This window comes from Poecilia formosa, unplaced genomic scaffold (genome assembly GCF_000485575.1).
Source record: "Poecilia formosa unplaced genomic scaffold, Poecilia_formosa-5.1.2 Scaffold329, whole genome shotgun sequence".
Taxonomy (NCBI): Eukaryota; Metazoa; Chordata; class Actinopteri; order Cyprinodontiformes; family Poeciliidae; genus Poecilia; species Poecilia formosa.
In genome coordinates, this window is record NW_006800268.1 from 245188 (window position 1) to 272154 (window position 26967).

Genomic DNA, 26967 nt, shown 5'->3' on the forward strand with positions numbered 1-26967 from the left:
GGTTATGATGGAAATGTGCCTGTTTTTTTGTTTGTTTTTTTAATACAAATTTGATGGATTGAATTGTTGGTTCAAGTTTCGAACTTAAGTTCAGATTACGATCTGTGATTGACTGAAATTTTGTAGAGTTAATTAGGGCTGGAACAATTAATCGGATTCATCGTGATGACTCGATTATTGAAATAATTCTTATCTAACTTAGCCTCTTAGGAAGTACCTTTTGCTTAATCACCGATTGATTAATTGATTAATAATCTATTACTAAAATAATCATTAGTTGCAACCCTAGTGTTAATACAGCCCAAAAGTAGTATGAAACCATTTCAACAATTATCAACTATTGATTGATTAATCCAAATTCAGTCTCTCAGCTCTACAGTGTATAGGTATTCATTCCAGCAGAAAGATCTGAGCTTTTCACATGTTGACCTTTTAGCTGCAGATGCATCGTTTGCATATTAGGCAGTAAAAAGTTTATTTTCCTATTTGGAATTAAATAGTTTGTTTATGTGCATCTTTTAATGCATTTCTAATATTGTTTTAAAAATGGATGAAGTGTTTTAAGTGTTTTAATGAAAAAGTTTCAGAATGTGGCAAGTTGTTTTTGAATCCGATCAATTGTCAGAATAATCGATTACTAAAGTAATGGCTGCAATACCAGTGATGAACAGACAACGTAAAACTTTTTTTTTTTTTTTTTTAACAGAATGCACTCTTCATTATTTCTCTGCATATGCAGATTGCTTCAGAGCTCAAAGCAGTGTCCTTGTACATGCTCACTACAATAATGTGTTTTTTCTTTGTTTGTCCTCCAGCTGTGCCGTACCCTCCTCAGCATAAGCTGACGACGAAAGAACTGTTTGAAGACGGAAAGCCCAATGCTGAGCTGCTCCGCAACCACCTGGTGAAAGAGGGCCGAGTGGAGGAGGACGTGGCCCTAAAGATCATCAACGACGGGGCCAACATCCTACGCCAGGAGAAGTGCATGCTGGAGGTTGAGGCGCCCATAACGGGTACGGCAGCGCAGTGAGCAGACGCTGCATGTGGTCGACGTAAACTTTACACTTAGCCGTAAAAGTATTCACACCTTATGAAGTTTTTCTCATTAATTTTATATACAGAAGGAAGGACTTTGTGAAGTGGAATTACACACAATATACACAACATTGTGTGTATATTGTGTGTCAAATTTGTCTTTTTTAAATTTTCCCCAAAATTTAGTGATATTTTTACGTATATGATCAAACAATAAACTACAAATGAAATATTTTAGTGAAGCTAATAAAGTTTCAATTTTTGTGGGGAAGGAAGCTGTAAATGGTTATAGATTTATAACATACAAAGGGTTTTAAATTTTTTCCACATAAAAAGAAAGTTTCCCTTTCTTTTGATGCAGAGGGAGGAGTCAACTGATTTTTATTTTTTTTATTGATTCTCAGCAACAGGAAGAGGATTTGTGTCACTGACTTTATTCACTCTATTTAAATAAGTTTAATAAAAGAGTTGCATGCAGATTTGGGTCTGCTTTTGAGATCAAGTCGGTGAACATTTGCTGACTCATTTACTATGAAATTGAAGAAAACACAAAAAGTGTGTCTAAAAGATAAATGCTTTAAAGAAAAAGTTAATCTGCATCAAATTAATTTCTGTTTATTTATTCTATATTGGTAATCTCACTGAGACAGAGCCTCGTTCTCAAAACAAAAGTGTTCTAAATATAAAATATTTATAATGATACAAAAAGGTCATTTAATACCAGGTTTTATGTTTGATGATGTCGAACTCTGAAAAGCTTGTGGAGATTCTGACAGATTCTAAGTCCAGTTCATCAAAAAGCTTTCAGAGTGTTTTACATGCAGTCATTTATTGACTTATTGATTTCAATGTCTTTTATTCTGCACTGTATGATAGTTGACATAATTTATCAAGAACTTGAACAGCAATTGCAGTTTCACCACCGATGTTTAAAAAGTCTGACTATCAAGCTGGCCGCAGTAGGATGACTGATGTTAACTGAGCATGTGCAGACATGAGCTGGTGGTTGGGAGAAATCTCAGTCAATTAGAGAAAGCCTGATGGTACAGTGAAAGAAGATGGGTATCTTGCGGAATATCATTGGAAAGCATTGGCGAAGCTAATTTATCGGTGCTCCAATTATAATTTGTGAAATTGTGCATATGGAATACATCATTATTAGTGAAGCTTATTTAGCAGTGAGCCTGTCATGATAACTTTTACTGGACGATATATTGTTCCAGAAGTTTTTGCGATAAATGATAATATTGTTGTTTTGAGACCATTTTTAAGTAATATATTGGTAATGGCACATTTAAAAACCTACATGTCGCACCAAATTGTGTTGAATAAATGTGCTTACATCTATAAAAAGTAGGCAGGTTTTAAAAAGAAATTTGAGTTTTGCATATATAAAAAGCAACATAATGCATATTTTTAAAGGGAAAAAAAGTTTTTTAAAGTTTCTAAAATATATATATATATACCAGGTAAAGCATTACAGTGAAAGTTGTAATGCTTCACTTGTGAAAGATAATCTGTTGGGCTTCTCCTTGACCCTCAGACAACAATTCAGATTGCTTCACTGCCAGACAGTTAAAAAGAAAAAGCTTTTTAGCATGTTCTGAAGTTCTGAAGGCCTGCTCTGTCTTCCCAGTGTGCGGCGATGTCCACGGACAGTTCTTTGACCTTATGAAGTTGTTTGAAGTTGGAGGCTCTCCCAGTAACACGCGGTACCTGTTCCTCGGCGACTATGTGGATCGAGGTTACTTCAGTATCGAGGTAAGCAAGAATCACATTACAATTCATCAGGGGTCACAGCACATCCGACCCTACATAAGTTTTTCTGAACCTTCAAGGTAACAGATGTGTGCTTGATATAATTTATTTATAATTTATAATTTAAATCAAAGCAGTTTTTGTCTGCCAAATTCCATGAAATTTAAATGGATTCTTGGTCAATCTCACTGTTCTATTGGCTGTCCTCCTTCCATTACCTTGGTTGAAACTTCTGTCTGTATTCCTTTAGTGAACGCTTCATCATTTGTTGCAAAGGATGCATCTGAAAGTAAAACAAACTTCTATCATATGGAAAACTCATCTGTTTCTGCTCGACTTTACATCAGTACATTGAAGGGCTGATCTGTTCATTACTCCTTGAATAACTGATTAATAATTGGATGCAAAATGTGCTTAGTAAGAGACTTTGTTCCATAATTTCAACCAGGTGAAGCTAAATCTGCTACTTGCAGAGATTTGGCTAGGACGCGTTTACACACAAAGGTGCTTTAAAAAAAAAACAAAAAAAAAACACAATCTAAATGCAAAATTTATATATTTTTGTACAATTTTGGCAAAATTACTGCTCTTCAGCAAATGGAATTTTTTAAATCTGTACACTTCAGTTAACGATTAATGGATTACTAAATTAGTTATTTTAATAATCAAGTCATCACGATTAATCACAATTAATCCAATTAATTGCTTAAGCTCTTTAATATGAATAGACTCTAAGCATTATGTTAAAGAAGACATTGATATTGAAATTCAAATAAGGCAGTGTCTAATTTTTCTGTAATGTAGATTTAGTTTTTGCTGTTTACAAAAACTTTGTTTTTCTAAAGGTAGCAATGAGGACTGCCTTAAACATTTTAGAAATGGGATTGGAAAAAAGTAATATGCTCTATGGTCACATTTACCAGTGATAAGGTCATCACTGTGCAAACTTGTTGCCTTGGCATTATGATCAGGGTTGCTTGGGTCTACATTTAGCAGCATAATGCTGCCATCAGACGAGGTCAGCTGACTTCTAATTAGGGACTCGTTGCAGTAACATTGATATCTGCTGAGGGAGAGGAGAGAGGTCGCCACATGGAGGAATGGTGGGAACTTCTTACTGTAAGCCTGTATTCTTCACTATCACATGAACACTAATAAGATGGATATAGTGGGAAGCATTACAGGACACAGTTACCTTGGTAACAAGGAGTCGGTGTTGCCTCGTCGAGCATTGTATTGTCACTGAAGGCCAGCAGTTTTCCAAAAGTCTAATATTCAGAGTATGTTAGAGCTTTTTTTTTTATCTTCTTCTTCTTATCTTAACTGAGGACATTCCCCTTTAACCTCTGAGAATTTGTCTGTTCCCTTTAGCTCTGCCTCTGCACATAACGCTGATGTGCATCACACACAGAGAATCTCACATTAAAGCACATGCCTCCACGCCCACAGCCCCCTTAACGCGTTTCCAGAAACTTTCCCTCCCGATTCTCTTCCTTATGATGGACATGAAAAGAAAAGCTTGTTGTACCCTGCCCCCCCAACCCCCGGCCCCTCTCTCCTTTTTATGAGCATCGTCAGTTATGTGAGTCCACACCTGCTGGCTCTTGTTTCCTTGGCATCTTGTTCCAGCGACTTTAATAGCAGGCTCTGGTTGGTGTGCATGTTAAAGGAGTGGGCTGAGAGTGACAAGTGGCAGCTACTGAACAGCGCCTTGTCTGAGCTCGGAGTAGAAAGCTGCCTCATTTGGATTGTAAATGTTGCTCTGCTCTTTCTTTCTTTTTTTTTTTTTTAATTAGGACCTCTTGTGTGTTCAGAGGAAACATATTATTGCTTCTAATATGAAATGAGCTGGTGACAGAACAACAAATCATTGTATGGTCAGACCTGCCTCCACATGTTGGTAGTTTGAACTGCTTGTAATTTATTTATTAAAGTTTGTTATTTTAGTAGTGGCTGCCAGGACTTTATTATATTTTGGTTTCTCCTGTGATAAATAGGTTTTATTACAACACAGAATCAGTTCTCATACTCTAGGTGAAGAAAGCTTAAGATACAGTAAATTCACCTTTTATGCCACTCAATCTGAAAAATTAAGAAAAAACCCAACTTTACGTGGGGAAAAAAACCTTTTTGATAAAGATAAGGATGGGATTTTTAATGCGATAATTTCGAGTAATTAATTATGTCAATTTTAATACTCTACATTTATTTTTTTTAACAGAATTAATTCAAAGGTTTCCACCGGAAACTTTCTAGTCGCACATTTCTGGTACATCTGTAAATCTGACACACAAGCAACATCCACCAAAAACAGTGTTGGATAATAAAGCTGCTTCTCTTGGTCCACTGGGTTCATTTTTGCTTCAAAAAAACTATCGGCTGGGACGCTGGAAAAGACTATTGTTGTGCTAAAGGGAGTTATTCAAGACTGAAATAGAACCTCAATGCTAAACATGTAGCAGCAGTACTGACGACCCCAATGCTAATGGCATTCTAAAGATAGATTTTTTTCAAGGAAGTCACAGTAACACTTAAAAGCTGGGTTTGTATAACAGCACTTTGCACCAATTTGAAGGTTGAATAACCGAAATAAACCGATTAAAAACAATAAATATATTTGTTGATGAGCTCATGCATGTTTGATAATGTAGCAGCAAAAATGTTTTTTGAATTGAACATGTTGCTTACTTTTGTATGCAGTTTTTTTTAATTAAAATATGATTATTTGCAATTAATTAATTACATCCCTGCAATTAACTTGAATACAAATAAAAGAATTGTGTATTTCTATAAACAACATACAGTTAGGGCTATTTATGGCAGTAACAGTCACCCTTTTAAAATAAATTGAATAGATATTTTTCATACTTTATTTTTCTCAATAGAACGACTGTAGGCTTGTGTTTCTTCCGACGAGCTCCGGGAACTTTTTGAAGTATGGGGAGATTTTCAAAAGAAACTGTCTTCTGTGTCCCCAGACCTAATTCCTGTAGAAAACCCGTAAGCTGAGCTGAAGAGAAGCAAAGATAAAGAAGAACCCAGGACTCTGGTTGGCCAAGATTGAATGGTCGAAGAACCATTTCTGTGCTCAACCTTGTGAAATGTTATAGTAGAGGACAAAATGCTGTAGTAGTGGCAAAATATTAAGGGCAGTTGATGCATTCATATTACCAATGTACACAGATCTTTCTTGCTATTTTGTAAAATAACACAATTTCGCATTTGCAGTGTCTCCATTGAATAAGAAATGAAATTAAAAATCACATGTGAATAAGCTTGTTTACACGACAAGTCATTAAAAACCATGGCAGTGGCGGACGTAAACACTTGCATGAGATATGTTCATAATTCATTGCTCATCATCAGCCAATCAGAGGAGACACCGAAGTCTTATTCAGGCATTGGAGCGACACACTCCTTATAGTTGGTGGCGATTACATATGTGACATTTTGGAGATATTATATTTACAACACGTTGGAATGACACTACTTTTTCTGAACTGTGCGATGCTGTGAGAGTTCTGGTGGATCCAGCTTTTTGGACACATCGGTCCAAAGAAAACCAGAAACAAACTAATCTTCGTCACCTTCTTTGTCGTTTCTGCCAGTAGTAACATCCAGCTGTAGATCACGTGACTTGTGTGATCCAAAAAAAGTGTTTTCTATGCAGTTTTGCATCTGTTGTGGCATGACTGAAAAACCACCTCATCCTACCGCAAGTTTTTTTTAATCGAAAAACGTCGGCTTGTTCGAAAACGTTTCCATTGAACACATTTATTTTCAATTTCCTCAACTCTGTGGTAAGCAGAATCGCAGCTATTGGTGGCAGAAATTGTAAAACTTATTTTTGTTCACCACTTGGGCCTGACAAATAAAAGACTATGTCTTGAGCATTTAGTCTTCAGAGCATAATAATGAACTCGACGCCCAAAATCCACTTGTTCCACTTTCCCATCATGTCTCTCTGCTGTCGTCTTTCTGCAGTGCGTTCTCTACCTCTGGTCGCTTAAGATCAACCACCCCACTACGCTCTTCCTCCTGCGTGGGAACCACGAGTGCCGGCACCTCACCGAGTACTTCACCTTCAAACAGGAATGTAAGTGCACCACTTTCCTCCATGTCAAGGCTAGGCAATCTAGTGTGCTCTTACACACTTTGTACCACTTGATAGTAGCTAATCAGTCTGATTTCAGACAGTCCGGGCAAACAGGTGTGGCACCCGGTGACCTATCGGCTAACAAGCTTTAACTAGGACTAGCATGTTTGAATTCTGTTTTTCTGCTGTGTGATATTTTCATTTTCTTCTGATCGGGTCGTTGTTGAAGCTGATAATTTGTTCCGAAGCAACACACCTGGTTAAATAAAGACTAAATAAACTTTTTTGAAGTTTTGACAGATTATCAGCATGAGCGTCCCAGAGGAAGAGGCAACTTTCCTTTTCATGTAGCTGGAGAATGAAAAGCAGCGAACCATGACGCTGATGTTTTCCAATAGAGCTACACACCTATTGAGTTCAATCTGCAGCAGCTGTGTGTGTGAATGTGTGTGTTTTGTCTGCATGTACTTAAAGCTGATGTGTAAGTCTGTCACAATAAGCAATTAATTGCATGATAAATTAATCTGAGTGCAAAAAATTTAATTTGGACACCAGGGGTTAAAGAGACAGTCTTCTTTAATAGCACATGAAAAGCTGCCATTTTGAGAAACGCTACAGACATCTGACACGCAGGAAGAAGCGAAAGTGCTGCACAGCGCAAGTCTAAACCCGGCCGGAACACGGTGCATTAAATGATAAAATATAACTTAAAGAAGCTTCAAGGCAGATAAATTTTCCTCGAGGAATTATAATAATCAAGGTACTCTAATCACTCAAGGGATCGTTTCAACCCTAATTTAAATTATAAAATAGCTAAATTTAAAGCAGTGCTCAGTCTGTTTACCTAAAGTTCTACAATCAGTTACTAAATGAGACTTCCAAACTCAGTTTTTTTGGGTTTTTTTTTCATTTCCAGTGTTAATCATGTACATCGCAATGCTGTGGCTCTGCTGCTTCCTAAAAGTCCGACTTCCTCCTGACCTGATCAATAATCTGTGATTTGTCGTTGTGTTTTTAATTGGCAGGTAAAATCAAATACTCTGAGCGGGTATATGATGCCTGCATGGAAGCCTTCGACTGCCTGCCACTCGCTGCCCTGCTCAACCAGCAGTTCCTGTGTGTTCACGGGGGACTCTCGCCAGAAATCAACTGCTTAGACGACATAAGAAAAGTCAGTGGTCTAGTGTCCATCGCTAATCAGTCCAAGTCCCACCAGTATATCAAGTCTATCCATGTGTGTGTTCAACAGTTAGATAGATTTAAAGAGCCGCCGGCGTTTGGGCCGATGTGTGACCTGATCTGGGCCGACCCCGGTGAGGACTACGGCAGCGAAAAGACAGCCGAACACTTCAATCACAACTCTGTCCGAGGCTGCTCATACTTTTTCAGGTATTTTGGTCCGTTCCCTGCACAATAAACTGCTTTTTTGTGAAATAAACTTTCCCTTTTTTCCTAAGAAATAAAACCTAGTAAAAGACCAGGTGTAAGCTGTAATAGATACATTTCTTGATCAACTTTCAAAAGGTGCTTTCTGAAGACTGCTTTTAATGATTAAAAAGAAGCTACACATTTTTTGTTGTGTCACGATTTGATTCAAAATCGATTTTCGATTTAAAATGATTATTCATAAAGATATTTGCTTTAATCTATTGCAGTGTGAAGTATCCTCATGATGTAGCCCTGTCTGCTTTGGAAGGCAGAATGACAAATGGAGACATTAAGATATCTTGTTCACATTTATCAAGTTTTAAATATTAATCCACGCTTGGATAGAATGACTCCCTGCATGCTCAGTTTTTCTTTAATGAAGTGTCACGAACAGACAGTATGGGTTTTAGCCTTTTGACAATCTATGTAGTTATTTAGAGAAGAACCAAAAATATGTACTGAAATGGTCTCCCGTTGGATAAACGCTCCACATTCACGTTGACAGCGGATACAAAAATCGGATAGTGGAAGGCCTATATCAATAGATAGTTGTACGTTTAGTTGTACAAATTTATGGGCACGTTTGTTCATGGCTGTTTTCACATTTATTGCGCTGTCCTTATTAGTCTCCATGTTGCGAAACTTGACGTCACTCAAAGCAAATATTACCTTGACATTAAAAAAGACACAGCGGGACGGATCATCCGGGAAGGACAGGGAGAGCCTCACTAAAACTCCTTGGATGTCCGACAAATCCTGGGGCTTTGCAGCGGTTCAGTGGACAGTGATTACTTTCAAAGTAACGAACAAATCAAAGCGCGATTGGACTTGGATGTAACGCAACACATTATAGAAATGTAGTGAAGTAGAAAGTACAGATACTTACTGTAAAATGTAGTGGAGTAAAAGTCGAAAGTACCCACGATTAAATGTAAATCTTAAGGAAAGTACAGATACATGAAAAATGTACTGAAATACAGCAACGGGATACTTCATTCCATCCCACTACTGAGAATATGGTGTAGCTCAGGTCAGCTGTAGCATTTGCAGTGTTCTCAAAGTGCTCAATGTTCATTTTGTGAGTCTTCCACAAGGTAAATCTCATATCTAGCTCAGTCTTTCTGGAGATTCTGTAAAAAGACAAAATGAATCAAAATGTTTGCCTTCAACGAAGACGAGTCCGGATGAATCCCTCTTTCTCTTTTTTGTAGCTTCCTGTTTATTGTGGCGCTTTCAGCGCAATGCGTACGTTCCAGTACTGTCTACGTGGCGACATCAGCAGCTCTCATATAGCTACAAAATGGGGTCAACAAATGGCAAATTTGTTTAATTTCTTTATGTTTTAAAATCAATTTTGGGACATTAATAAGTGAGAATTGTGATTCTATGGGACATTGAAGAAAAAAAATAAACCTTCTCCAGCACAAGAAGGTATCTAGTGCTCACTACAATCCATTTTTTCCTTCAATGTCCCTCTATGAGCTCCATACAATTCTTATGTGAATGAATGTTTTTTTTTTTTTTTGCACACCCCTATTAAGAAGGTTAGGTCCAGATGAAGTACGCGCACAAATAGGGCTTCACAAATAGGTCAACAGATGCACTTTGTTCTGTATATTTGGTGAAAATGGGTCAGTTATAGTCAGCCACAGACTGGAGTTATGGCATTTTCTAGGTGAAAACATAACCGGCCCCTTTCAGAGATATAAATCACCAGTTTGAACAAAAAAAATATAGTGAATAAAGTATGTTTATGTTTCATCGGAAGCTCTAAAGTAACAGTTTATGTTCTTTTTATAATATAATAATCAAGAGATAGACACGTTTTCCAGCTAGCAGCTACAAAGAGTCAGTCAGGTAATTGGTCTCAAGCGGTCTTATGTTGTTTCCTGTAATGCTTTTAAATTCGTGAAAAGCTTTGACCTTTTTTTTTTTTAATGTTATAACATTATTTTCCTCTTTTTTCTTCCTTTGCAGCTACGCAGCAGTTTGTGACTTTTTGGTAAATAATAACTTGCTCTCAGTAATAAGAGCCCATGAAGCGCAGGATGCAGGGTGAGTACTATGCTGCGCCTTTGAAAAGCGCTCACACAGTTTCACCTTTTGTCACAAGTTAACCTCGAGCTTCAGAGTGTTACAAGGGATTTATATTTGGTAGAGCAGTGCAAAGTGCTGCATTAATTGTAAGATGAAAGAAAATTTAAGAGGTCTTCAAACTTGTTTGCAAGTCAAAACTTTAAAAGGCATTTTATTAATTAATTAATTAATTAATTAATTAAAAAGTAAAAGAAAAATCTGTAGAATACTCCGTTTTTATTTTTCAATCAAATTACTCAATCATCAGAATAATTCATTAGAATACTCAATTACCAAACTAATTGTTGCAGCTCTTATTTAAAATAGGTTACATTCCATACACTGATCATGGATGGACAAATTTAGCTGAAAGGAGGTGCAGACTTCTGCTTTCATCATCTCCATGGAGACGGGGAGGGAAAATAATGTTATCATCAAACTTTTTTAATACATTTTAACTACTGAATTCATGTAGTAAGCAGGCCTGTCACAATAAATCAGTTAATCACATAATAAATTGAAAAAGATTTCAATAATTTTCTTTTGCATGATTTATCATTTTCTGGATGTTAAAAGTTTACAAAATTCACATGTCTGCAACCCAGCAATGCCACCAAAGTTAATAACAACCCAAGAAAAGCATATTAAACACAGACCAAACATCAATAGAAAACATTTATCCCATATAATTTCTTCTTTTGGGCAGCAAAAGTTTGTCATTCAACATTTCAGAAGACATATTTAATGTACCACTCACGTTGAAATTACAGCGAAGGCTGACAGGTCAGCAGCAGCTGACAACCCACTCAGAAATAACTTTGAGGACGTTGGCTCTTCCTCAGACATAACTTCCCCGTCCGGGTCAATTTGTTTTTGTGGGGAGGGGACAGTGAAAAAATAGTTCCCAAAGACTGAGCTTTCATCATGATGGCAGACTTCCCCATCCGGGGTCATTTTCAGTTCGTCAAAAAACGCACCACCTGGTGATTTTTTTTTATTTTTTTAAATAAATCAACATCTGTGGTTTCAAATTCAACTCTGTCCCTCAGAACAAACTTCCCCGTCTGAGTTAGTTTTGTCTTTGGAGAAGACTATGTTATGGAAGTAAATATGAGCCATCAGAATTTGAATAAAAAATGCATCTGAAACTTGAATGTTGTATATTTGCGCTTCCTTTTTCAATTTAAAAAAAAAAAATTCAGTGTCATTATTTGTACATGTTTGCAATTTTCATTTGTTAAAAAAATTCACATTACTATTTCAAAGTGATGAAATTTTCAATATATATATTTTTTCAGTGTTAAAAAAATTCAGCATATAAAAAACTTCAACTTTTAAAAATTCAAATGCAATATTTTCAGTGCCCTAAAAATTCAACTTGCTCAAATTCACTGTCTCAAATTCAGCGTCTAAAAATTCGCTGTTCAAAAATGGCAGGGTTACTCCAGGTCACAGACATTAGCAATTGTTGTCAGGCTTCAACACCCAGAATGCTGAATTTTTTTTATTGAAAAAGTAAGCGCAAATATACAACATTCAAGTTTCAGATGCATTTTTTTATTCAAATTCTGAGGGCACATATTTACTTCCATACTATCTGTGGTGTGGTTCTTTTCTGGAATACTTTTCAATTCAAAAATTCTAAGGCAGTTGGAAACGTAATGCCTTTGATGTCTTCCTTGTTAAATTGATGTAATTGAGCAGATACGCTGCAGCAATAGCTACTATAGTTGTGCTGATCAGACGGTGCTAAATAGGGAGTTTTAACGGATTGAAGGAACCCCTCCCCCTCCAGGAGAAAGCTCCTGGAGTTTGTATGTTTGCGGTTCATGAAAAATCCATTCTACCTACACATTTCCACACAGTTTAGAATAGCTTTCTGTGGCTTTTACATCATAACCTGTGTGGAGTAGTCTGACACTGATGCCTGTTTGGTCTGATTTCACATGCTAGGCTCTACTCTTGTGGTGGGAGGAGATTTGTGTATAGGAGACTTAATCAACATAAACAGCCCAGTTTTAGACTCTGCAGCAGAGATCTGCAGCCTTTAAAATCCACTAACATCGCATTGCACCAACACTGTATGTTTAGAGCCACAAATGTTACGTGACCTTTAAAAAAAAAAAAACTTCACCGTTTTTGATAAATATCTCAAGACGTTTGTCATTTTTTAAAGAGAAGCTGTTTCTTTTTTTCCTAAGTTTTGCAATAAAACAGAAAAAATGCACTACCTTTATTTATTACCTTATCACATAAAATCCCATTAAAACATTGTGTTGTTTTTGTGAAAAGATTACAGCAGTATGTGAAATGTTCTGGCTTGGCAAACTGAGGATCTGACTTTGTTGTTTTTTCCCCAACAGGTACAGGATGTACAGGAAAAGCCAGACCACAGGCTTCCCGTCATTAATCACAATCTTTTCAGCTCCAAATTATTTAGATGTCTACAACAACAAAGGTTTCAACCTTTTTTTGCTTGTTTTGTCTTTTTCCTGTTGTGTTTATTGTTGTTTTTTTGTTTTTTTTTCTTCATTTCCAGTCATTGATTGCATTGACTCCTCCTATATTTTATGTTCATCTTAGCTGCTGTATTAAAATATGAGAACAATGTGATGAACATCCGACAGTTCAACTGCTCCCCCCACCCCTACTGGTTGCCCAACTTCATGGACGTCTTCACGTGGAGTTTGCCTTTTGTTGGAGAGAAAGGTGAGATTGTAAATGAGGAGGCAAATTTCAACGAAATATATTTTTCTTTTTAGTAGACACATGGAGAGAACTTTATTTTTGTTGTTGTTTACATTTGTTGAAGGAAAAGTTCAAACATTATATGTCTGTTTTCACTGACCCAACTTTAGAGAGGTTAACATTGTAATCCCACAGCACCACACACAGAAATGCATGTAAATGTGAAAAACTAAGTGTTTAAAAGTTTTTACATTGAAACATTCATTTCAGTTTTTATTACTTTTTGGACATTGACACTGATGTGCTTGAAAATATTCCAGCTTAACCCCTTCATCGTTGATTTAAAAAAATAATAATTTTATAGTTGAAAAATTGAACTTTAATCATTTAAGTCTGAATTTGCCTTTTCTCTCATGCAGTGACCGAGATGCTGGTGAATGTATTAAACATTTGCTCTGATGATGAGCTCATGTCAGAAGGAGACGACCTGTATGAAGGTAACCTAATGATAAAATCACTTTTAGCAGAACAGTCGATTTCCTCTAAATATGTCCATTTTGTTCCCTAATGGCCTGAATGGAAACAAACTGGTAATATTTCAGTTGTTAACCTTCAGTAAATTTGCCCAAATGAAGCTGTTTAGGTGTCGTCACAACTTATTAAACCCTTATTTGGGTTCTGTCAGACTTTTAGCTGTTGGTAGCGCTGCTGACATGGTCATTCTGTCATTAATGCCAAATCATTTTTGACCCTTTTAAAGTTAAATTTGAAGTGTCAGCGCTGAGTTGATGGTTTTATTGGAAAACCTTTCAGGATTCCCATTCTGAATACCATTTCTCCTTGATAATGACCATTTATCAGAACCAGATGAGGTAAAAAAAAAAAAAACAACAGAAACTGTGATTAAATTAAAAACAAAACTTGGTACAACCTTACCTGACATCTTTGAAAGCTCTTCTGTAGCTCTTAGACCGCTGATCTCTTTATCCTGTGTTTTCATCTCACAAATTGGTGCAAGCAGAATATCTCTAGAGGGGGAAGTAAATAACCGTTGCACCGTCTGTACTGTTCCCAGGTGGCACATCGGCGATGCGCAAGGAGGTGATCCGGAACAAGATTCGTGCCGTGGGGAAAATGGCGCGGGTTTTCTCAGTTCTCAGGTCTGGTTCTCTGATCAGTGCTTTACTTTTGTTTGTTTGAAATTTTACACTGCTACATCTAGATGTGGATCATAATCAGTCCTGTGGTTTATTTAAAATACACTGTAGACAGTGGCAGTGCTAGCTAAAAGGTTAGGTGCGCTAAGCAGAAATGTAAATCAAAATCCTTGTGATGACACAAGTGAAACAGTGCTTCAGCTGCTAAAATTGACACAAGTTAACCTGGACACACGTTAGCATTTTTGGTTTCACTGCAATGCAACTTTCCTACGAGGAGGTGCAGGGGTTCAGTAACCCCTGATGATTAACCTTTTGACCTCGGGACTGTCTGCTGTCTTTGCTGTCTTTCTGCATCCTTCTTTGCCGTAAAGTGACCTTTTTGTGTCTGTTTGCTTTGTTTTAGGGAGGAGAGTGAGAGTGTGCTAACGCTGAAAGGCCTCACCCCTACTGGAACTCTTCCAATGGGAGTGCTGTCAGGGGGGAAGCAGACTTTACAGAACGGTAAGTTCACTCTAACTCAGTCTAACTAGCTGCTGGGCTACAGAAACATACCCTTCAAGGTAGATTGGTAAATGTCATATCAAGTACCTGTAAAAAGTTTTCACTTCCTTGGAAGAAAACCTGTGAAATCAGTTTACACTTTGTCGTTAACTGTTTTGTTTTTTGTTTTTTTGTTTATTGTCAAAAAGGCAGATTCTGTTGATCATGTTTTGATTTGTGATGTCAGTAAAAAAAAGTTAAACATCCAAGAGGGTGAATACTTTTTAAACCTTGTTAGCAAAAAAAATAGGGGAAAGTGGAAAAGTCTGCATTTGTCCAGATTTAACAAAGCCCACTTCAGCACGGCTCAGGCTGTGATATTGTTTATGTAATCTGTACTAATATAGCAAGTGTCGTTAGATGTGGCAGAATATTTCTTGGCAGCGACTCGCAGTGTCACTTAGTAAATAAGTGCAAATACCAAAATGTGAGTAGTATTCCTACCAAAAGGTTCAGTGTTCTTTATACTGCTGAGTGCAGAAGAACTTTGCTCTTCCTCATCCTGTCACTTTCATGCATTTTAATGTCATTTTACGTGATAGAGAAACGCATTTGAGTGCGTGATTAAGAATTGGAAATGACATTCTAAATGTTGCGTGTATTTGGGTTTGGCTCCCTTCAAAAACTAAGTAATGTTTAAAAATATAGATCAAGGTTTTCCCCAGTGTCTCATATGGCAGACGGGCCAACAGTCTTTACTTGTGCCTGCATCAGGCTAAGTATGGCTTGTTTATTTATTTTATTTTAGTTTTTTTATATTTGCCTTTTTTAAGACTTTATAGTTGGTGCGTAGGTATTGTCAAAGTCTTCCAATAACGCATCATTTCTTAGTGATATTTTCAAATTTCTTGTCAACTTTAAACATATTTAAACTCAACTTTAAACTTGTGGCTTTTCAAAAATAACACATTTTACATAGTCAATGTTTATCAGAAATGAAAAGTGATTTTATGCAGAACTTTCATTTAACATTTGCAGCTATATGGGAGTTTTATTGAGCTGAACTGAAGGCAAAAATGGCTCTTTGGAGTTGCAGACCTCTGATCTAATTAGAGATGGAAAACGAATGGGACTGAGACAGAAAACATGGCCGTCCAGCTGAACCTGTAGACCAGCAAGGAGAGAATTATTTAAACAAACAACCAGGAGGTTCAGAAAGTATATCCATGTTTTTGGATGATCCAGTCAAAGTCTAGACTTGAACCAAACTGCCATTTAATTATTCTTCATCAGTTTGTGTTTGTAAAATGATTGAAGGTGGAAAAACCTAAAGAGGCGTAAATACTTGGCAAACTTTCTGATGATGTTAATTCCAGACCTGCTTTAAAATGACTTCAGAATGTTTTTATACCATTTCTACCAACCGTACTGGTGCTGCTAACACCTTAATGTTTTCCATCCCAGTTGGACTTAAAGGCGGGAAAGGTATGATTTTCAGTTACACCAGATCAACCCGTTTGCAAAAGAAGCTAAAATGGAAAATAAAGGGTTTTATTTTGACGTGCTGTTTGTTGAAGGCCAGCTTCCTTCCCTCACTCGCCTCTTTGAACGGCTCCAGATCAATGACAGGAAGCACTGGCTAAACTTTGTTTCAAGCCTCATGCAGCGGAGGGTTTTTTGGAGGTGTGCGTGTGTAGGCCGGTCAGCCTGTCGCCTGGAAGTGGCTCCTGACCCTTTGATCTAAAGGCCAGCGCCCGGTGCGGGCCGCCAGAGGACATGCTGGGAGCCACGATCGGCCATGTTGGAGACTTACAGAAGCTGCCGAGCGATCGAAGGAGAAACCACATGTTGTGACCTTTTACAGAATGCCACAGTCCGTGCCAGCTCGGCTCACCACGGCTTTCAGATCAGCCAGGACACTTCAGCATCAGGATTTATTGTCAGTTTTCTCTTAATGCTCAGGTTCTTGTTTCAAATGTTTAGTTTATACTAGCTTGGTGCACTAAAGTGAAAAACTAGGGAGAATTTCTTTACTCATCTCTGACTTTCAGTGAAGGAGCCTGTATCCAGCTTCAACCATGCAGACCACAGTTAATGCCACATTTAAAACAAAAAATACATGTTAAATGTTAAATCTGCTAAGAATGTGCATTTAGTAAGACCAGTTGAATAGAAGGAGTCACTAGCAGCGTTTCCATTACAAATGTACCCAAGTATTTAATATTCTGTTGTCGAAAAAACACAATTTCCCTAAACTTGTTCAAGTGATAACTCATTAGAAATCATGGCAGCAACAGATGTTAAACATTTAGATGATATATAGTCATTATTCAACCATGATTCTAACACTCATCTATCAGCCAATCAGAGGAGACTTTGGCATCTTATTCAGGCTTTGGAGCAACAAGCCCCCCTACTTGTGAGCATCTATGTAAATGTAGTTGGTGATTTTACAGAATAGTTATGGATTCTACACAGTAGGATGACGTACAATTTTATGACCTGTGATGCAGTGAGAGCTCAGGGGGAGACAGCTGCAGATAGTCTGAAAAAAAATGAAGACAAACAATCGCCCTCCATCTACTTCCTGTCATCTTCTTGGTTTTTGCCAGTAGAAACATCCAGCTGTTGATCATGTGACTCGTGTCATGTCAAAAAGCGTTTCTATTGCAGTTTTACAAAATACGTCTGTTTCAATACGACTGGAAACAATATTGAAACAGAAATCCTAAAACCTCATTCTGATGCAAAACTTTTTATCAAAAATGTTTTTTTCTAAATTCCCATGTTTCCATCAAACACATTTATTTTAATAATTTAAATCTGCACAATTTTATGATTAATGGAAACACAGCTATTGTGAGCCAAAGAAAAGCAGACTTTGGAATAAATAAGGTTCAGACAGCAGGCAAGCGCCACCAGCTACAAGCATCTGCAGTCTGAACGGCCACATCACATTTTATCCAGTTTTTAAGTCACAGACATGTGACATAATTCCGAATCAGAAGAAGTTAGATCTAAAGAATGACTGAAAATTATAATTATGAACTTATGAAAGATGTCTGCATCACTGAAGCCATTAAAACGCCGCTATCCCACCACTCCTCGCTCAGACTGCACATCCAGACAGACTTCACTACAGAAGCTGCAGTCAACAAAAAGTTATTGCTATTAATTATGATTTCTTTCTATTAGCTTCCTTCATCTTGCTACGATCTGGTGATGATACCATCAGCTCCATATTGCTGAATAACTTTAATATTGTTCATTTTTACTGGTGTCATAAACCTTTCACACAGAAGTCTCATTGCGATGGAGTTTAATGACTTGAGCATCAAGACCTGCTGTGTGACCTCAGCTGTACAGTAGTTTTGGGAACAACTTTTTATTCAGTCATGCCTCATCTGGTTGCACTGTCTCTTTCCAATTTTTATTTTTATTTTTTTCAGTAAAACATGAAGAATTAAAAAAAATAAAAATCTGATTAGATTTGTTGTACAGGAGCTAAAGTACGAGCGCCCTGCTGCGTCGCCCTGCTTGGTCATCGTGGCACATCTCCTCCAAGTCCGACTATTAGAGCTGAGGTAAATCCCCCCTCAGCTCTCCTCACATAAGTCCTCTTGACCCTTTAACACCAACACTGTCCCAGTTGTCTTCAGTCTGACCTCTCACCCTTTTTATTCAGAGGTTTTGAAGACGACTCACGTCGCTCTCTTGTCCCTCCTCGTCGTCTCAGAAAGGCTTGATATTTGATTTTGCTGTTGAATGTATTGTTTTTAGCCCACTTTTGATGACTCAATTTTTTTTCTCCTTCCCAAACTCCCAATAACAAAGCTACCATTGAAGCAGCTAAAGCAAAAGGTATGCAGTGTGACTCGCATTCCTTGTCTGTGTCTTGTGTTTGTGGTTTCCACCCTTTAAAGATAGAAACAACCCCGAAATGTGGACTTTTCTATCTTGTTTGTTGTCTCTTTTTTTGTAATATAATTACTAGGTATCATGTTGCTGTAAGAAATACTTTACTGAATATAGCCCCTCCACTGTTAAATAACCCAGACCATGGTGTGAAAAGACTAGTAAATTCCAGCATTTGAAAACAATGTCAAGATGGTCTGATAAAACTAGTAGTGAGACTCCATTAAACGATTCAGTTGAGTCTATAATTAACTAATCACATTTTCATCAAATTATGTATCTACAAAATAAGTTCCATTTTGTTGGGAGTGTTTCTCAGTTCAGTGCTCTGACATACGTTTGTAAACGGCTAAAGTTCAGAGACTTCCTGAGTCTCTGAAAGAGCAGGAGCTTCTTAAAGTGACAGAGCTCCAATTTTAAGGTGTCCAATTGCAAAGCCAAATTTATTTTAAGTCATGTTTGACATATTCAGCATTTTTTATAATAGCTGAGAGGAACACAGTTACTTGATTTTGCTACAAAATGGCAAAATGTGTGGTTGGAAAGTACATTCCTACTGCCCCTTTGAAGTATTCTATATCCACCTGATTTTTCTGATCCAAACAAGTAGTACATGCTGATAGTTGACTCATTTCTAGGTTTCAATCTTTTCTAGCTTCGATGCATTTTTGTCAATAGAAATAAAATCACAGATGATCATGTATAATCATGGGGAACGATAGGCAATTAATCTCTGGTTTTCTCGGCTCGATTGGTGCATCTCTAAATATTTTCACCAACGGAGCTCAGGGTTTCTCCCAGTATATTATAAGCCTGGCGGGCCCCCAGGCTTCACTTGACCCTCACCACCAGGCTAAACATTGTTTGTTTGTTTATTTTAATACACTAGTAACAATGACAGCAAAGACAGGTTAAGCCAGGTTTACATATAACGAAACAGTCATTTACGAAAAGATAATGGCATCCGATTCTACATGCAAAAGCTACAGAAATGCCATATTTTCTTTGTTGTTTATGTTTTATTTTCAAATTTTTCTGTTAATTCTTAACTTTAAAAAAACAAAAAACAAAAAAAAAAAACAGTGGGATAACTGGTGGACTAGCTAAGCCCGTACGACTGGGGCTTAGCTAGTCCCCAGTCTAGCTAAGCCCCAGTAAAGTTCAGCTAAAGTTCAGAGACTTTAGCTGAACTGGGGCAAACTGTGGCAAAAAGCTCCACAGTTTGCCCCAGTTTTCTGGGGCAAACTGTGGAGCTGAAGGAATTTCTGGTTCTCCACACAACTAAAGGTGTTTGTAGATTGAAGTTTGGGACCTGCCTGTCCCCTTGTTGCTGAGGAGTCTCTTGCTGTTTGAGTAAAGTGTTTTCTGGTCAAGTTTGGCTCCCCGCACAGAGAAAAGCCTGCTTAGACGTGGCTAAGATAAGATCAGGGACATCCCCGCCTGGGATATTTTCAGAAACTAATCCCGTTACACCATTTGGCTGTTGCTACGCCGACCGCCTCATTAGCTCCGTAGTGACGGCCATTGCATGAGAAACACTTTGATCAAATCCATTCAGAACGGAATTGCTTCACAATTCTGGGATGCTTCACATTACAAACCAAACCAAAGTCAGCTGCACACATTGTTAGGATGGCTCTGTGTAGAATCAGAACACACTGGGGTCATAATCTAAAGCTACACTTCAGCACTGAGATGCAGCTTCCTGTTTCAAACTGCTTAGCCACGTAGCTTGAGTTAGCCTTCCTGTAGAGTTAGCTGATCCTATAACTGGTGTTTGGGTTCGGTTTTGACCCCAGTTTTAAAATCAATATAAACATGCACTCAAAATTTTTTTATTGCCTAATTTGTTTTGTAACTCTTGGGTTCCTTTATTGGGATTCCTTTTACTTCAAAAAATGTGTTTTGATATATTTAGTGTTTCGTCCAGTGACGATTTGTTTTCACCTTTCACCACATTTTCAATAGAAATGTACCTTATGTTATCTGACTATTATTGAAAACTATTGGAACATATTTCTTAAATAAATCTGTTGTTTATTTATTTAATATTAATTAATGTTAACTGGAGTACCATGTATGGTGCAGGGGCCAGAATTGACCCTTAGCGGTCTTGCTAGTTAACTCAATTTGAGGAAGTCGGCTAAGACTGTGGAATTATTAGTCTGAAGAATGAGCTCAGAACAAATAGTCGCCATCACAGATATTATTGAGGATATTTTGAAGGACTTAGTTGAGCTTTTATTTCCTTAAGTTTAGAGCTTCACATGTGGAAAGTTTGTCTGAAGATTTCCTCTCTGGTTTGCTTTCCATTTACACATGTTCTCTGGTTTCCTCGGCCATCTTTTGACACAACCGTAAGTTTACAATATGTGGAGTGTTTTGTTGTGGTTTGTCCCAACTGGTGTTTGAACGCCAGTAGTTTTTTTTTCTTTTTCTTCTTTTTTTTTTAGCCATGCATGTGTTGTGTTCGCAGATCCTGTGTACTGTGCTAGACAGAGACCGTGTTTCAACCTTTGTTTTCCTGAGATCCACTTTTAGTTGAGCCTCTCCATACAAGATATAGCACGCTTAAAAGCTTTCTAACTTCTCTTCATGTTCCATTTTTATCCCCCTTCCCCCCGTCTGTTCTCCAGCCATTCAAGGTTTCTCTCCCACGAGGAAGATTCGGAACTTCGAAGAGGCCCGAGGCCTGGACAGGATAAACGAGAGGATGCCGCCACGCAAAGACGGCCAGCAGCCGGACGGGACGGCCGTGAACGCCAACGCCCCCAGCAAGAACGGCACCAACGGATAGAGGGAGGCGCAGGCTCTGCCGTATCCTCACAGAACCCATACCGCCCCACTCCCAGCTAACAAAACAAGCTCTGTGTGCGTCTCTGTCCGTCTGTCTGTCTGTATCCTCTGCTGAAACTGTCTGTCCACTTTTTGCTCACATGGAGCACAGAGACGGCAGCTTCAGTGGATAAAAACCGATGGAGGCCATAGTGCTGGGAAAACACTTCCAACAACAAAGAGGAGAAGAAGAAGAAAAAACACCAGTGACGTACTGAATGATGAGCCTGCCGGAGCAGTCTGATCTTATTTATTGAAGTTTATATATATTAGATTTATTTAATAGTGAGTAAAGGTTGAAGACAGTTGTGTAAATGCAAACTGACACTGAACTTATGTGAATTTTTTTTTTTTTTAAAAGGAGAATTTTACAAATGGATTCAAATAGAGCTCTTGTTATGTAGGTGTTTCACCCCTTCATGTTAGCTTTTTTTTTTAAATTATTGCTCTGCGTTTTTAATAAGGGAAAAGTACAAATACTGTCCTGAACAGCCTCTCTGGACTCCGGTTCCGGTCCATACAGACGGTGTTTACCTGTTGTGATTCACTTGACTGATGGTCAACTTGATCTTCCCTGTCTAGTTATTGAGCAGTCAGAAATTCAAAAATTCTGATCTTTAATCCAATCAGTGAATGCACCATGCTCACCAGGTTGTTGTAACGTTATTATTTAAAGTGGAAGTTGTTACAAAGTTCACACCAGCCCAGTTTAATCTTCTTTAATCAAACTCCAACTCGTTTCTTTTAGAAAGTCCAGTTCGTTTGGGGAGGTGTGGACGCGTAATCGAACTTGGATGTAGATCAGAAAAGCGAACTCTGGTCCTCTTACAGACCTCAATCTCAGTTTGGTTTGAGTGAACTCTGGTGCGGTTCAAATGCATATGTGAATGTTAAGTGGACAGGAGACTGCTCCAAAAATAGAAAATAAAATGCAGGGCAATCTGGGAAAATACAACCAAAACAAACACGCGAGGCGGAGAAAAGGCTCGTGGTCTTTTGCCAAAGACAAAAGAGAAATCCTACAAACGCTACAATCTGACACCACTTTTATTTTGTTTACATTTTGTGAAGAAGGAAGTCGCGCTCAGTGTGTTCTTTAGAGATTTTTGTATCGTTTCAGAGGCTCTTGGTGCAGCAACACCACAGGCAAGGGAGTAAAAAGCTTATTGAAAGGTTTAGATGGTTTGGTAAGGTGCAGTGTGAAAGCGAATCGATGAAAAGGCAACAAATGTTGTGACTTTGGTTGATCAGCTATGAAAACACTCAAGGTTTTCAGAAGCTGTCTTAAAGGAGACAGTTTTAGTTAGAGACGAGTCTGTTCTTCATTCAGGCTGGAGGAGAATGAGAGAGAGCATTATTTGAAGCAGATAACAGGAAGACTGAACGGTACACATTTTGGGCTTTCAAGCTGTCTAGTGAGAAGACTCTACTGAACTAATCACTAATGCTAGATGTTTTAAATCTTTAACCCTGTACAGGGTTAAATCTTTAACCCTGTACAACAACTCCACATCATTTTAAAATATTAGTAATATTACTCTTAACATCACACCTGCTCCTACTATAACTAAAGACTGCAATAAGGAGGTCGGGTGGGGAAAAAAATATGTATCCAATGGTTCTTTAGGAGAAATTGGGAGTCTGTGACGATCAGAAGGCTTGATGCTTCAGAAACTGACCACAGAATTTGAATACGGCATTGAAAGTCTGTCATTTGAATGTAATTTTAATGTAAATGATCGTTTAATACTCTGAGACTGAAATGATGCTTTTCTGTTTGTATCCATATGAACAGGTTCAGGTGTTGTTCAGGGATGATGTTTATATGAAGGATGTGTCGGTAAAATAAAACGGCATCAATGCTGGAAGCTGTGGACACTGGTTCTCATACAACATGCTTCCTGTTCTGGTCACACCTAGCTGCATTTCCGTTAGCAATGCGCGCAAAACTTTGTCGATGTTCTGCAATTTCACAATTGTGGTGTTTTTATTAAATAAGAAACAATTAAAATCCCACATGAGTAAATTAATTAACATAAGTAATTTAGAAACATGTGTCACGATCTTCCAACTACTTCCTGCTGTCTTCTTCTTTGTGGTCTGCAATGTCCGGTTGTCAATGACATGACTTATGATGCAGAAAATGTGCTTAAATTTGAGTTTTGTAAAATAAACCAATTTTCAATTCGGCCAAAAAACATAACCCGTCATCCTAGCACTAAAACTTTTGATAGAAAAACTTTCTTTTTCTTTTTTTTTTTTTCAAAATTGCCATGCTTCCATTAAGCAAATTTATTTTCAAAACATCAAACTGCGCAATAACTTGGTCAATGGAGACGCAGCTACTGTTTGATCGGGATTGAATATCAAGAGACGGTTTAAGACAGGGGGCTCCAAAGTCGATCCTGGAGGGCCGGCATCCTGCATGTGTTAGTTCTCTCCCTGGTTTAACACACCTGGATCAAATGATGGCTCATTAGAGACCTAAGGAGAACATTGACAAGCTGAAAAGAGAGTTACTACCACCAGGGAGAGAACTAAAGCATGAAGGATGCCAGCCCTCCAGGACCGACTTTGGACACCCCTGGTTTAAGACAACCAGCTTCTGTAAGAAGAAAAAAGGACAATAGTTTTATTTTCTCACACAAAAGGGACATATTTATGGAGTATTTCCAGAAGCTGTGGACACTGGCAAAGGCCGTTCTCCCCCACCCCCCACAGAACTGCTTCGTTTGGAAATATGTTTGACGGCGTCGCCGCAGTTTGACTCTCGAAGTTCCATTTGAAGACTCTAAAAACAGAACTGGGGCGTGCTCTGCTTTTGTTTCACTGTTCTCATGTTGATTATACAGGTTGCCGATTCCTTTTAGCTCATAGCCATGAACACGGCACAAGAAGAGGAAGATTGGAAACGCCAAACGGCTTTGACGGCGCCGTACCCAGACACAATGGACTGAGTCACTGTACTCAGCGGGGACGGTGCTATAAAAGGGAGCGCCTCCGCACTCCAGGCCTAACCGTACTTTCCTCATCTCAAGCACGGCTGACTCAGAGATGTAGTATTTTTAAAGACTCTCCGTCCCCTCTAAGTCGGCGGGGCCATCGACACCTGCTGAGACACCCTGTGTGTGTGTGTGTGTGTGTGTGTGTGCGTGTGTATGTGTGTGTTTTCCCTTTTTCTCGGTGATCTAACTCTCTTGAGGTACTCATCTGTTCAGTCACTCCCAGCCCTTTAAAAACCGTTTTTTGCTAAAGAAACTGGTGCTCCGACACACCTGGCTGTAACTGCATTGTCTTTTTTTTTAACAAGGTAGGTGCATATAAGCTTTAAGATTTGGTATTGTCCTGTGAATTTATTACTTTTTTTTTTTAAAACGAGTACAAAAACAAGTGGCAGCATCAGCAGGGTTTCCACACAGTCTTCTTTTTTTTTTTTTTTTTTCTTTTTTTTTGGAATTTGGTCAGAACAAGTACGGAAAAAGAAAACTTTATCCAAACATCCGTCTATCCTTCTGTCCCTCATGGTGTCCTTCGTTCCTAGTTTCCTTCCATTCTTTATTCCTTCTGTCCTTTTTGTTTCCTACCTAGCTTTTTCTCCATCCATCCTGGTGTCTCCATATCCGACCTTTGACCTCCCTTACGCCTTTCTTTTTTGCGTCCTTCCCTTTTCACTTCCTTGTCTTTCCTTCTTTTCTTTCCTGTTTCTCTCCCTCATACTGTTTGTCATTGAACTCTTCCTTCCTTGCTGTCTTGTCATTCATTTGTTCTTGCTAAGCCTAACCTTGTCTTTCATTGTTTCCTTGTTTCTCACGTTCTTTTCTTCAACCCTTCTAGCTCTATTTTTTTTGTTTGTTTGTTTGTTTTTTACTCCTTGTTACCTTACACCATTCTGGGCCTGTTTCTTTTCTTCCTTGTCCTTCTTTTGCATTCTTTCCCTTTGTCTTTCTTTCCCGTCTTCACTTCCTTGTGTTCTTCCTACCCTCCTGCCAGTCTCTGGTATTTGCAGGTTTCATAATTAAAAAAAAAAAATTTGAAAAACTTGCCATAAATTTACAGGGAATGTTTTTATTTCAGGTAGAAAACTGAAATGGATGTAGAAAAGTGTTTTTATTTATTCTTTCTTCTTCTACACATAAAGTGTGTAGGACTCCTGTGTATGCGAGGAAGCTTGTAGTCACACAAGACTTCGAACTTGAGTTATTTGTTGAACATGTTATCTTTTGCAGTGCGGCTCATTAGATTTCTGGACTTCTCCCAGGAAATGAAGTTATTTTTTTGTTTTTTTTGTTTACATTCATCTGTGATGTTGGAAATTGTTTTTAAGGCTTTCCAGGATGAGCCATACAGTGTACTGACTCCTGTCAGATCTTAAACATATCTTTAAGAATGTTTGAAAAAAAAAAAAAGTCAAATCTTATGTTAGCTGTAATAGAGGGTCAAGAACAGTATTGTATATGTCATGCAAGGCCATGAATTTGTTTATGTACATGTATCTTTGGGGGGGGGGAATAAAACTAATTCTAAACATTGATTTGACTGACTGGTGATGTTATCACAGCCGTTTTTCCTCTCCGTTGTAGCATCACATTCATTCTCCCTCATCTAATGTGTCCATCCATAGATTGGTTTCAGTAAAGTTTTCATCCACACGAATCTGCAAAAACCTCCCCCTCACGTTGTTTGAAGCATGCCAAACCCATAGGGGGCAGCATAGCAGAAATCTTAAACCTATAACAGCCAATCAGATTTCCTCTAAACAGTCATTACTTTGTTAGAAATTAAGCAAAGAAACATTAATACAGAAAATTATTTTACACGTATAAATTGCTTGAACTACTTTTAAATTGTATTAGAATATGAAGTTAATAATAAACTACAAGACCATGTCTATTGGGAATCATGTCAAAGGAAGTACGTTGATATATTGTTGCATTATTTGTGGCAAATTAATGAGTGGCGCTAAATCTGTTTCCGTATTCTCAGTTTTCTCAAATTTCCACTTTGCTTGGATTTTTAGAAATAATTGTCTTTAGTGGTATTAAAGTTTTCATTTGGATGAAAAGCCAGAATGCAAGTAACAAAACAAAAAAACCCTATTTGATTTCCCAGACATCCACACACAGTGTGTGTGTGTGTGTGCGGGAGGAGGGGATATTTTACTGTAAATTTTTAATTTGAAAGCAGGAATTAATCTCTTCTGCTAACGTTCATATATTCTCCATGCTCTCTCAAATTTTTGTGTTAGCGCTCCGATTTTCCTTGGTCTAGCTGTATAGTTTTTCAACATTTCCATTTCCTTTGGAGATATTCTTGGGAAAAGTCGACAAGAGAAAAAACGTCTGTTATATGTTAAATGGTTTTCTTGAAAGGAGTTTTCCTATCTATTTAGATTTTAGTGCTGAAAATTCTGTATTCTGAGCCCCACTCTTCTTTAGTTCACCCCACCAGGGTTATGACCTCCTATGGAGCACAAGACTACAACATAAAAAGCACATG

General features: G+C 38.0%; 1 protein-coding gene across 3 annotated transcripts in view; it reads left to right on the forward strand.

The window, feature by feature from the left end:
* The window catches only part of ppp3cca (protein phosphatase 3, catalytic subunit, gamma isozyme, a), a 33196-nt gene extending 9862 nt beyond the window's left edge, over positions 1-23334 (forward strand). Inside the window, exons 2-14 of one of the 3 annotated variants that reach the window (XM_016661445.1) lie at positions 816-1013; positions 2672-2796; positions 6778-6889; positions 7915-8060; positions 8139-8278; positions 10295-10372; positions 12757-12851; positions 12977-13102; positions 13501-13578; positions 14157-14241; positions 14645-14742; positions 18556-18582; positions 21273-23334. In XM_016661445.1, the coding sequence (XP_016516931.1) occupies positions 816-1013; positions 2672-2796; positions 6778-6889; positions 7915-8060; positions 8139-8278; positions 10295-10372; positions 12757-12851; positions 12977-13102; positions 13501-13578; positions 14157-14241; positions 14645-14742; positions 18556-18582; positions 21273-21433 (1469 nt within the window). In that variant the 3' untranslated portion in view covers positions 21434-23334. The remainder of the gene's footprint in view (positions 1-815; positions 1014-2671; positions 2797-6777; positions 6890-7914; positions 8061-8138; positions 8279-10294; positions 10373-12756; positions 12852-12976; positions 13103-13500; positions 13579-14156; positions 14242-14644; positions 14743-18555; positions 18583-21272) is intronic. The other 2 variants (XM_016661446.1, XM_007573433.2) reach the window with 2 other exon arrangements.
* The last annotated feature ends 3633 nt before the right edge of the window (positions 23335-26967 follow it).